At 43.3% G+C, this 13,451-nt stretch overlaps 1 protein-coding gene across 2 annotated transcripts in view; it reads left to right on the forward strand.

Moving 5' to 3' along the window:
* LOC134359313 (branched-chain-amino-acid aminotransferase, cytosolic-like) overlaps nucleotides 1-13,451 on the forward strand; it is a 125,608-nt gene that overhangs the window by 30,030 nt on the left and 82,127 nt on the right. For both annotated transcript variants that reach the window (XM_063072322.1, XM_063072323.1), the window contains exon 2: nucleotides 6,950-7,006. In XM_063072322.1, the coding sequence (XP_062928392.1) occupies nucleotides 6,950-7,006 (57 nt within the window). The remainder of the gene's footprint in view (nucleotides 1-6,949; nucleotides 7,007-13,451) is intronic.

Here is a 13,451-nt window from a genome sequence, read left to right on the forward strand (position 1 = left end):
ATTTCTCAATATAAATGACAGCACATGCCTGAGACTCTGTTCTCTTTCAATCCAATGGATTGAAGTCAGGTGAATCAGTTTTAATATAGGGAGTGTCATTAGTTCTTGACGAAATGGTAAATTGGTTTATTTATGCCACATATACTGAGATGGAATGAAGAACTTTGATTTGCATGCCATCCATACAGAACATGTTACATGTAAGCGTACATGAAAATGCTACAAAGGGAAGAGAAAGGGATAGTACAAAGGAAAGGGAAGAACAATAACAGAAAGCAGAAGCTAGTGTTAGAATTACAGGAAATGTCTGGACAGAAAACCTGCTGGAGCCATGATGAGGTAGATTGAAAAACGAGAGTTTATTGATATCATACAAGAGGTCCGTTCAACTGTCTGATGACAGTGGGCCCTTGAGTCTGCTGGTGTGTGCTTTCAAGCTTTGGATCTTCTGCTCAATGGTGGGGGGAGGAATGAAGAGAGAATGAATGGGGTGGGAGGGGTTTTTGATTAAGGTGGCTGCTTTCCAATAAACAGCAGGAAGCGTAGACGGAGGGGAGGCTGGATTTCATAATCGACTGGGCTGAATTCACATCTCTGTGATTCAGTATGGTCTTGACAGAGTAGTTGCCATGGTAATGGAAGCAAGGTGTCAAGTGAGGGTGGAGTGGATGTGAACTCGGTAGTGACGGAAGTGATTGTCGGAGCATGGTCTCCAAGGGATGAATGACCTGGTTCCCATGTTCTGTTACTAACCTCCCCCATGTTCCTCCCATTCAAAGTGAATACAAGTAGAAACTGGCTGAGATCTGGGATTGATTGATTGATTGATTGATTAAGATGCAGTGTGGAATAGGCCCTTCCAACCCTTCAAGCCACCCGCTCAGCAATCCCCGATTTAATCCTAGCCTAATCACAGGACAATTTACAATGACCAGTTTACAATTAACCTACCAACCGGTACGTCTTTGGACTGTGGGAGGAAACCAGAGCATCCGGAGGAAACCCATGCAGTCTTTGGGAGATTGAACAAACTTCTTACAGGCAGCAGTGGGAATTGAACCCGGGTCACTGGTACTGTAAAGCATTGTGCTATCACTATGCTGCCGTGCGGCCTTGAATGGTGAGCACTCTGCTCCTTCTGTGAAGCAGCCACTGCTGAATGTATATTCTCCAAAGCTGAAATGAAGACTATCTTTAAGATCACAGGAGGATACTTCAAAGCTAAATAATGCTTGATAATGCTCTCCTCAAGCAGTGGTGAAATTGACTGTGCAGGCTATGTGGTTGGTGTTTCCTACTCATTGACCCCAGGTTCAAGTGCACCACTATCCCAGCTACAAATGCACTGAACCATGTAGGGATTGTTGGGGTCTGGATTTTACTTTGAAACTGGTTCCGGGTTCACTTGTTGGAATTGTACTTACAGAGAGATACAACATGGAAACAGGTCCTTTGGCCCATTGAGTCTGTGCCAATGACAAACTCTCCTTTTAGACTAATCCAACACATCCTCTTTTATTCTCCTCCCAGTCTCCTCAGCTTCCCGCAAGTCCTTCCACCCACCTACACACTGAGGACAGTTTACTAGTTCAAACTGAAGGAGAAATACTGTGCGAGGAAACTCAGCACCTCAGAGCAACCCGCAAAGTTAGAAGTTAGGGGAAGAATGCGAGAGAATGGAGTTGAAAGGGAAAAATAAATCAGTCATGATCGAATGGTGAAGTAGACCCAATGGGCCAAATGACCTAATTCTGTTCCATAAATTCAGAGATTCTGCAAACGTTGGAAATCCAGAGTAACACACACACACACACACACACACACACGCACACACACACACACACAAAACGCTGGAGGAACTCAGCAAGTCAGGCAGCATCTATGGAAGAGAATTAGCAGTCAGCATTTTGTGCTGAGACCCTTCATCTGGGTTGATTCCTGCTTCTACATCTTATGGTGGTTATAGTCAAATCTCAGTATTGAACCCAGATTGTTGGAGCAATGAGACAGAGGCCCCATTAGCTGCACCACTGTGCCACTCTTGACTTTGACATGATCTAAGATCGGTTAAATTTGATTGTAAGACGCATCGCAGTTGCTTTTTAAAAAAATCCCTGTTCCCTCTCCAGTGAGTTACTGCTTGACTGTTTACATTGTCACGTTAGTAAACTGAGCCTCTGTGGCATTTTTCATCTCAGGAATGCCATTGTTCTGAAGAAGGGATCTTCCTAATCCTGGCCAATGTTTATTCTTCAATTTGAATCAATAAAAATCCAGGATTACTGAACCATTTATGTCATTTCCATGCCTTCCCAATGCACAATGGTGATTCCTATTGATTTCAACTGCCAGCAGTGTATGGTGTGTGGTTTATGGGTGCCCTGAGGCTGCAGTCAGCAGAATTCTTTTTATTTTGAGCACATGCAGCTTGGCGGTGAAATCATGCAAGAATAAATAAGGCAGAGCAGCGGCTAGGAGGCCGAGCCTTGCGGCGTAACGACTCAGCGGGTTGTGCTGATGTCTCACAGCTCCTGACCTTGGGTCCTGTCTGGATGAAGCTTGCACATTCTCCCTGTGACCGCATAGCTTTTCCCTGGGTGCTCCAGTTTCACTCACATCCTAAAGACACGCTGGCTTACCTGACTGCTTTCTATCAGCCCGGGTGTCGCTGGGTGGTTAGAGTGTTGAGAGGTGCAAATGGACACGAGGGAGAGTCTAGTTTACAGGGAAATATACTGAGGGAATGGGGATTGATCAAAGTCAAAGTAAATGTATTATCAAAGCACAGTATAGATATGTCACCATATTCTACCTTGAGGTTCATTTTCTTGCTGGCGTTTACAGGAAATCCAATGAAATCTATGGCAAAACCATACATTAACAGAGTAACAGCCAATGTGCAAAAGAAAACAATAATACTGAGAACATGAGTTGTAAAGTCCTTGAAAGTGAGTCTGTAAGCTGTGTTTGGAGTTGAGGTGACTAGAGCTGTCCAGGCAATTTCAGGAGCCTGACGACTCTCCCTGGACCTGGAGGCTCCTGTACCTCCTGCCCAATGGTAGTTGTGAGAAGAGGGCATGGTCTGGATGATGGATGCTGCTTTTGTGTGGCAGTGCGCTTCGTAGATGTGTTCGGTGGTGCATCGTTTCCTTTCCTCCACTACTTTCCCCATGTAGACTTGATGGGCTGAAAGGCCCACTTCTCTGGTCTCATGCCCTGCCACAGATTTAGGAATGCATCTTGCCTTCAGCATTCTGTCTCTGAAACGTAAACAAGGTGATCATGATACACACAGGGACTAGCAGAACAGGAAAGCAAAAGCCCAACCACGCAGGGGGTCGCTGTCATGACTAGTTTTCATCAAACTCCTGCCTCAGGCCGTTGGACTCTGGTGTGTGCCAGGGGGTGGGAAAATATCCGTGAATGCACTCCACTCAATATTCTCTGCTTTACCTTTCTTGTTAAAGGTTTGCATTTTTCATGAAGCAACCAAAGCAATCTCAGAGCGCCAATAAATTTAAGTGTGTACGTCTCAGAATCAATCAACAGAAATGGAAATTGTCCTCGACTGGTATGTGGGTCCCATAGCTACAATCCATTTGTAGGGTGTAATGCAATAGGTCTGTCTGATCGAGAGTGAGCATTTTATTATGCCTGCAGCTGAAAGGTTCAGCTGCTCATTATGATGCCCCAGAGATCACTTCAGCTCTTCTGTAATTGATAGCTGAAGCAACTACAATCAATAATCTATCCTTCTCAAGTCATTTGCTTTCCCATCTTGTCTGTGTCCGCACTCAGCCACTGATGAGATGGCCAGTACTTCTCAATTTGCAGTTGGACGCGCCACAGTGGATCAGATCAGATTTTCTGAAGGACAGCAGAAGCTGCTAGGGGCGTCTTTTCTCATGAAATATCCCCGTGTAACTGTGGTGTCCAGGATTCCAGACGCGCAGTGTAAGATGACTGAAGTAAGAGCAAGTGGGTGATCTGACAGATAGTTAGGAATGTGAGGTTATGTTTGATTTTTAGCAAAGCCCAGATAAGGCAGCCTAATTTCCTCTCTGAAGCATTTCTTTGGGACTGAGGGGCTGCTTAAGGAAAGGAGGAAGACACCATTCTCCGGTTCTGTGCTGAACTGAGGTTAATGTGGTTGATGAGGGTGATGTTGACTCTTCGACAGATGGAGCAGGAGGGATAGTCAACAGTTTGTGAGATGGTGCTCTCCTCCCGCCTCTTGCGCAACCAATGCCTGGCCCGGAGGGTCACGATACCATGCCGAATGCTATTTCTGCATTTGAGTGATCATAGCTGAGAGATTTCCAGATATTATACAGATTTAGATTTATTTTCAGATCTGTTTATCACCTGTACATGGAAACGTACAGTGAAATGTGTTGTTTGCATTAACAAGCTAGGGATGTGCTGGAAGCAGCCCACAAGTATTGCCGGACATATTAGCACCCAAATGCTCAGCAGAACAACACAGAATACAAAACAAAGCTGAATATAACAAATCTGCAACAGAAAAACAAGCTCTTTTACTCCCTTGCATGCACCTACACATGGATGGTCCTCCAAGTCCAGCCTCCAGTCTCTAGGCTTTCAAAGTTTAAAATACATTTAATGTCAAAGTATTTTTACTTTATATAACCTTGAGACTTGTCTCCATATAGATAGCCACAAAACAAAGAAACCCAATAGAATCCATTAAAACCAAAGACCATCAAACACCCAATGTGCAGAGAGAAAACTCCAGGGACATGAGGGACATAGCAACACTCACAACACGCTGGAGGAACTCAGCATGAGGGACATTCCCTCTTCTCGTTATACCATCAGGAAGGAAGCACAGGAGCCTGAAGAACCACACTCAGTGACTCAGCTATTACTTCACCTCCCCATCAGATTTGTGAACAGTTCATGAACCCATGAACACTACCTTGTTATGCCTTGTCTTTTGCTCTATTTATTTATTTTGTAATTTATATTAATTTTTATGTGTGCACTGTACTGCTGCCGCAGAACAAATATGATGTCCTGTAAGTCAGTGGTAATAAACTTGATTCTGATTTTTATCAAAAGGGCTTTAAGAAAATTGATTAATGTCTTCTTTTCCTCCTAGCAACATAATCCCATAATGGAGCTCAGAAATGGCTGCATGTCTATGAGGGCCAGAAAAGGTTCACAAGAATCACTCCAAGAATGAAAGGCTTAACCTTTGAGGATTGCTTGACGTATCTGGGCCCGTACTCAGTGGAATTCAGAATGATGATGGGGTGGGGTTGCAGGGGTTGTTCTGATTTGAACTTACTGAATACCAAAAGGGTGGACATGGAGAGGACGCTTCCATTCATAGTAGAGTCTAAATCTGAGGGCACAGCCAAAGAATTAAACGACGTCCAGATAGTGGTGAATATGTGGAATTCATTGCCACAGAGGGCTCTTGGCGCCAAGTGTAGGTAGTGCAGAGATTGGTAGGCTCTTGATTGGGAAGCAGTTTTAGGATTACAGGCAGTAGGCAGGAGAATGGATTTGATAAAGAAATCTGCCATGTTTGAATGGGGGAACAGAGTCAATGGGCCAGGTGGTCTAATTCTTTCCCCATATCTTATGGCCTAATGGTCTATCTCTATGTCTGACTGCCCTCCTGTGCCCTTTGTAGATGTGTCGCACTGGGGGAGTGGCTGTAAAGACAGCAGGTGTCAGCATGACTGACGGATTTAAAAGTTTCATGTCCTCTTGATTGCTTATGCTTTCAAATCACATTATCCATTTTTAGTAGCTTTATTTTTGTATACAGAACATCTGTTAACAGTTGCTTAGTATATCTGCTGGTACAGTGCATATATTTGTTTGTGCTTGTCACTGCAAACTGTCTAGTGTAACGTACACTGACAAGTACAGTCCCCTGCCAGTTAGTATTGTGTATCTCAATCCCATTCAGAGAATGATGCAGTTTGTGTGTACATACTAGTTATTGTGAACACTCTTGTTAAATGACATTTACATTGCTTAGGGTGGGTGATTTCAAAGAATAGTTCCGACGTTTCAAGTTTAAAATAAATTTCTTATCAAATTACATATGTGTCACCATATACAGCCCTGAGATTCGGGCATGTGCAGTAAATATAAGAAACACAATAGAATCAATAAATACTGCCCCCAACAGAACTGACCAACAATCAGTGTGCAAAAGACAACAAACTATGCAAGTACAAAAAGAAAGAACAAAAAAAAGATAGTAATGGTAATAAATATGAGATGAAGTCCTTGAAAGTGAGTCTATACCATTCAATAGTGGGGCAAGTGGAGTTGAGTAGTTAGCCCATCTGATTCAAGAGCCTGATGGTTGTGTAGTAATAAGTGTTTCTGAACATGGCGATGGTTGCTGGTCCTGAGGCTCCTGTACTTTCTTCATGATTGTAGCAGTGACAAGAGAGCATGGCTTAGATTTTGGGGGTTCTTGATGATGGATGCTGCTTTTCTGCAACAGCACTCCATTTAGATGTGCTGGATGGTGGGGAGGGCTTTAGCCGTGATGCACTGGGCTGCATCTATTACTTCTTGTAGGCGTGTCTATAGAAGTTTATCAGAGTTTTAGATGACCTGCCAAATCTTCACAAACTTTTCAGAAAGTGGAGGTGCTGTGTGCTTTCTTTGTCATGGCACTTATGTGCTGGACTGAGGAGAGACAATCTGAAATGGCAACACTGAGGAATTTAAATTTGCTGACATTCTCCACCTCTGATTCCTCGGTGAGGACTGGCTCATGGATCTCAAGCGATAGAGAGAGGGGAGTGTGAGCAAGATCCTGGAGATTTTTAAAGTGATTCAACAAAGCTTTTTGCAATAGCCTCACAATTACTTTCTTTTCAAAATAAAGGTTGAATTGTTGAAGTGCGACACAGTGCATTTTCTAATCATGTACTATTTTCTCTTCTTCCTGTAGAGCACCAATCATGGGATCACTGGGAATTCCCTGCAGCCTGTTGCTGACACATTTAAGGTATGACCTGAATTTTGATTGGTGTGTTGGCACTATGTGGGCGTGGTTCAGAGGTAAGACACGTAAGGTTTTTAAAAAGAATATATCTCAAACTCTGCTGAGCGAGGAGAAGGGGATGTACATGGGAAGGCCATGTTCAAAAAGTAATGATTTAAAGAAACAAAGATTAAATAAAACTTGATGGAGGTGTACAAGATGACAAGAGGCATAGATGGAGTGGATAGCCAGAGACTAATTCCTGTGGTAGAAATGGCTAATACAAGGGGCAATAATTTAAAGGTGATTGGAGGTAAAATATACAGATAGGTCAGAAACAAGTGGATGTGCTCTCTCTTGAAGTCTTGGTCAATATTTATCCCTAAACAAAATGTCTTAATGTGACTGCTTGGGCATTATTTACCAAATGTGTGTGGCTTCTTGTGGCATTTAACTTGGCTGTTGTATGCCTCATAGTACTACTAATCTATTTAATTGTCTATAAAAGAACATTCTAAGAAGAAGATTAGCTTGCAAGTCTGTGTCTTCATTTCTTTCAAACTGGGAAACCTCATGAGGACTTGATCAATGAGACATGTGCGTATCAGTGATTTCGATTAGTTACTTGGTTACTCATTCCTGTGAATTTTGGGGATGAAGTTTAGGTGCAATTAATTTCACTGATTCGGGAAACTGGTCTCTAATAACTGGGATAGATTAATGGTTATAGTGTGAAAGATACAGCAGGGTTTAGTAATGTTCAGGCAAGGGTAGTTTATGGGTAGTAAACAGTCAGCCCAAGTAAGAAGGGTCTTTTTAAAATGGTCTTTGATGAGCATAGCTTCTCTTTTTAAAAGTAGGGGACTGGAACCAGTTAGTATAAGCAGATAAGGTAAGGAGAATACAAAGAGTTCTTGGATGATACTTACTATTGGCCAGTTACTTGACTAAATCTGAAGTACTATTGGTCTTTAAATGTAGATTCTATTGGCTATTAGTACCGGTATTATTATTGTGTGATTGGTAATTGATCATGCAAATAAGGAATTCAAACATACAGAAGGTTACTAATTGGTCAGTATCTGTATCCAGCTAGCCAATTCGGTATAAAAATGGGATTTTTTTTGTTCAGACTTCAGAGAAGTTTGGTGACAGGGGGCCTCACTTTTCTCTTTGTGCACAAGTAAATAAAGTATGATTGAGGAACAAATGTGAGTTTTCAGAGTTCAGTTGCTCTATGACAACAGTAGCACCATGGAATTTACGTTGTAATAATTTGCAGTTGACTGTAAGTTAGTGATTTTCATGATTAGATTATGAAGACACGTAGTCCCCTTTTATTGTCATTTAGTAATGCATACATTAAGAAATGATACATTATTTCCTCCAGTGTGATATCACAAAACACAGGATAAACCAAGACTGGAAAAACGGGCAAAACCACATAATTATAACATATAGTTACAAACAGTGCAGCAATACCATAACTTGATGAAGAAGTCCGTGAGCACAGTAAAGTTCAAAGTTTCTCAAATGTCCCACATCTCACGCAGATGGGAGAAGGAAGAAAAATTCTCCCTGCCATGCCGACCACAATCTGACTCTGAGTCATCTGAAAACTTCGAGCTCTGATCAGCTCTCCGACACCGAGTACTGAGCGGCATCTCTGCCAAACTATTCGACCTCCTTCGCGGTCGCCAAAAGTAGGCAAGGCCGGGGATTTTGAGGCCTACCCTCCGAAAGATTCCCGGCCACACAGTAACGACAGCAGCGGACGGGTGTTTCAGAAATTTCTCCAGATGTTCCTCTGTGCTTTCATGTCCATTCTCCATCAAATCAGAATTATCCACAGCCCCTAGTTAACAGATACAACATCATTTTTCACCGGAGAGCTGCGCACGCGTGGTGCACTGCCATCTTCTCCTCCCGCCACTTTAAGTGACTTACATTAATTTCTTGGCTCTCAATTCCTAATTGCATACATACCTATACATGAATAGGACTGAAAAGCCATATTGATTGTCACCAATCTTATTTAGTGATTGCCATGAGCCAGGATATGACTGTGGCATTCAATTTGGAGTTTCCTGAAACTGTGGCATTTTAATAAGCTTTCAACAAGAACTGATCTTCCATTGTAGTCAAGAGCTCGTTCGACTTCTGTAGTCAAGATTGATAGTGAATGGATGAGAATGTAGGTAGAAAGTAGTGGAAAAACTAAGCAAGTCAGGCAGCATCTGTGGAAGGAGAAATAGTTAATACTTCTGGTCAAAGATTGTCCATGCATGTGGCCTAACCAGCATTTTCCAGCATTTTCTATATCCATTTTAGATTTCCAGTGTCGTAGATTTTTGATCAGTAGACATTAATTCCAATTGGAAATACTTATTTTTAGATTCTATAATCTATAGCCATGACCACACTTACACTGGAAGCCATTTATACAGACCACTGAACAACAGAAACCATTAGTTATGATTTGGAGCATGGCCTCCCATTGTGGTAACATTGGAGGTGAAAATGAAATAAAGAGAAGGCAGGGCTGTGTTTGATAGCTGATCACTCCTTACCCAACTTGAAATCCACTCTGCTGATGCCTCTGTGTTGTAGACCTGTTGCCATGTTAGACACCTGTTTTATGATTAACTGGTTAACAAGAAGCTATTTGCTTCAATGGTGAACTAGTCTAGTTTGGAAATATGAACTCCAGTCACAAGAAAGAAATAGGTGCCTAGGGGTGGGTGTGCTTTCTGAAGTTTGCAGAACATAAAAGTGATCAGAATTGTGTAATCAATAGGATCCTTCACATGCACATGAACACCCAGTGGCTGCTTTATTAGGTACCTCCTGTATCCTGTCCACTCCAACGTTCAATATATGTGGTTAAGAAGGCGTATGGTGTATTGGCCTTCATCAATCATGGAATTGAACTTAGGAGCCGAGAGGTAATGTTGCAGCTATGTAGGACCCTGGTCAGACCCCACTTGGAGTACTGTGCTCAGTTCTAGTTGCCTCACTACAGAAAGGATGTGGAAGCCATAGAAAGGGTGCAGAGGAGATTCACAAGGATGTTGCCTGGATTGAGGAGCATGCCTTATGAGAATAGGTTGAGTGAACTCAGCCTTTTCTCCTTGGAGCGACGGAGGATGAGAGGTGACCTGATAAAGGTGTATAAGATGATGAGAGGCATTGATCGTGTGGATAGTCAGAGGCTTTTTCCCAGGGCTGAAATGGTTGCCACAAGAGGACACAAGTTTAAGGTGCTGGGGAGTAGGTTCAGAGGAGATGTCAAGGGTAAGTTTTTTATACAGAGAGTGGTGAGTGCGTGGGATGGGCTGCCAGCGATGGTGGTGGAGATGGATATGATAGGGTCTTTTAAGAGACTTTTGGATAGGTACATGGAGCTTAGAAAAATAGAGGGCTATAGGTAAGCCTAGTAATTTCTAAGGTATGGACATGTTTGGCCCAACCTTGTGGGCCGAAGGGCTTGTATTGTGCTGTAGGTTTTCTATGTTTCTATGTATATAGTGTGTTCAGAGATGTTCTTCTGCACACCACTGTTGTAGTGAGTGGTTATTTGAGTTACTGTCACCTTCCTCTGAGCTTGAACCAGTCTGGCCATTCTTCTCTGACTTCTCTCATTAACAAGGCATTTTTGCCCACAGAACTGCTGCTCATTGGATTTTTTTTTGTTTTGTTCTTGCACCAGTCTCTGTAAACTCATGAGACTGTTGTGCATGAAACTCCCAGAAGATCGGCAGTTTCTGTGATACTCAGACAACTCTGTCTAGTACCAACAGTCTAAGTCACTTAGATGACACTTCTTCCCCATTCTGATATTTGGTCAGAGCAACAAGTCAACCTCTTGACAATGTCTGCATGCTTTTATGCATTGGGTTAGTGCCACATGACTGGCTGCTTAGATATTTGCACGAACGAGCAGGTGCACAGATGTATCTAATAAAGTGGCCACTGAGTGAAAACTCAAACATTAGGTTTCTAAAGGAAATCCAGATAGGTTTTTCATCTATAATGAAATCTGTCCTCCAAAAATTGTTAATAGAAAGTAAAGAATGATTTGCACTCATGTATACTGGGGAAGTAATAACACAAGGTTGTCACAGTATCACCACTGGAAGAGCTGCCTCATAGCTCCAGTGACCAGGTTCAATCCGGATTTTGGGTGCTGTCTATTGTGGAGTTTACATGTTCTCCTTGTGACCACCTGGGTTTCTCGCAGGTGGTCCAGTTTCGTCCAAGAGATCTGCATTCTGTAGGTCATTTGGCCACTGTGAATCACCTGACTGTAGGTGAGTGATAGACACTTGGGAGAATTGGAATGTGGGGAGAACAAAAAAATTGATTTGTGCAAAAGGATAGTTGGGGGTGTGTGTAGACCTGGTGGGCTGAAGGGCCTTTTTCAGTGCTGTAAGAATATAGAACTTAGAACACGGACAATACAATACATTACAGGTCCTTCGGCCCATGATGTGACAACCCTTTCTCTAACCTACTCCATGATCAATCTAACCCTTCCCTCCTACACAGCTGATAACCCTCCATTTTTCTTTCATCCATGTGCCGTCTAAGAGTCTCTTAAATGTCCCTTTTGTATCAGCTCTACCTCCATCCACAGCATTGGGTCTGGGCACCTACCACTTTCGGTGCCAAAAACCTAACTCTGACATCTGCCCCAAGCTTTCTTCCGCTCACCTTATAAGGATGTCCTTTGGTATTAGCAATTGTAACCCTGGTAAAAAGTCACTGGGTCTCCACTCTCTCCATGCCTCTTAAAATCTTATACCCCTCTATCAAGTCATCTTTGATTCTCCTCTGCTCAAAAGAGAAAAGCCCTCTCTTTTCCCCTACTGTGCAAAGTGACTCAGGCACTTACGTGCAAAGCTCCCCTTAGTGTACACTGATATTTGCCTAGCATCAGACACACAGTTAATGACACAGGGGTTGTGTATTTTTGTGAATGGCCAGGGAAGTATGGAGCTTCTGGGAGCGTTGGGGGTGGGGGGGGGGGGGTTCAGGTCTTCTGTCATTAATTCAAAGCACAAGGTTGGGTAAGGAGATGTCCATTTTAAAAAGAACTGCAATACTCAGAACATTGGCTATTTATTCCCCTCCATAGATGCTGCTTGACCTGCAGAATTCCTCCAGCATCCTGTGTGTATTGCTCAAGACTTCCAGCATCAGCAGAATCTCTTTTGTCTCTGCAGTGGGTCTTGAGTTCCATTCACTGATCAAGTAAAGGCATCCGTTAGTCTTGCGAGACCATGGATCTGCACCTGGAAAGTCTTCACTCTCCAGGGTGCAGGCCTGGGCAAGGTTGTATGGAAGACCAGCAGTTGCCCATGCCGCAAGTCTCTCCTCTCCATGACACCGATGTTGTCCAAGGGAAGGGCATTAGGACCTATACAGCTTGGCACCAGTGTCGTCGCAGAGCAATGTGTGATTAAGTGCTTTGCTCAAGGACACAACACACGTTGCCTTGGCTGGGGCTCGAACTCACGACTTTCAGGTTGCTAGTCCAATGCCTTAACCACTTGACCACGTGCCCACATTCACTGATCACAGCTGGGTTTATCCTCACCGTGAGCTCCATCACCAGTCACTAACCAGTGGATGAACCACGGTGTTATAAAGACATGGAGTCATGCAGCATAGAAACAGATTCTTTGGCTCTCCATGATCATACTGACCCCCAGTGACGTATCTAAGGTATGGCAGGTACGGCACGTGCCCTGGGCGCCACCTGAAGTGGGGCGCCACTGAGCAGTTTCTAATAAAGTCAGACAAGCCATCCTCGGATAGTGAAAAAAGAATTTTCTTGAGATGTATGATCTGTCTTTGATTATCATGGGTGAGAAGTGCTAGGAGGTATTGTGTAAGAAGACCATGAAACGTTTCTTCACGAAGAAGAAGGAAAGTGGAGCTGAAGGACGGAAGAGTCGAAAGTTGGAGATGGAGGAAGCCAAGAAGTTGAGGAAGTTCTTCATGCCCTTCTTTGAAAAGCCCAGAACAAGTAATTCGTCACGTTCCATGGAGTCACCTGCACCTGCTACAAGTTTGTTAGAATCCGAAGGTGGATCAAGTACAAATGCGTCACAAGCCGAGGAAGAAGTCATGTCAGATAAATCCGAGTATGACGAGATTAAGAGTGAGGCTGCCACAGAGAACGTGGACATGACAGGAGGGGAAGACGATGGTGGTGGTGGTGATGTTGAGTTTATTGACGAGATTTTACCTGATGAGATTGAACCTGACGACACTGAACCTGGTGAACTGGATGGTGTCAAAGAGCCTCGAACTGTCATACCAGAAGTGATTGAACAGCATGACACTGGACTTCTGAAGTTCCACAAGGATACTGGAAAAGCAATTCTGCCTGACGCGTTGAGAACAGAAATAATAAAGCTGGGTTCAAAGTATTTCCAGAATAGTGAGGGGCCTTTCCTGCCAA

Source organism: Mobula hypostoma, chromosome 20 (genome assembly GCF_963921235.1).
Source record: "Mobula hypostoma chromosome 20, sMobHyp1.1, whole genome shotgun sequence".
Lineage (NCBI taxonomy): Eukaryota > Metazoa > Chordata > Chondrichthyes > Myliobatiformes > Myliobatidae > Mobula > Mobula hypostoma.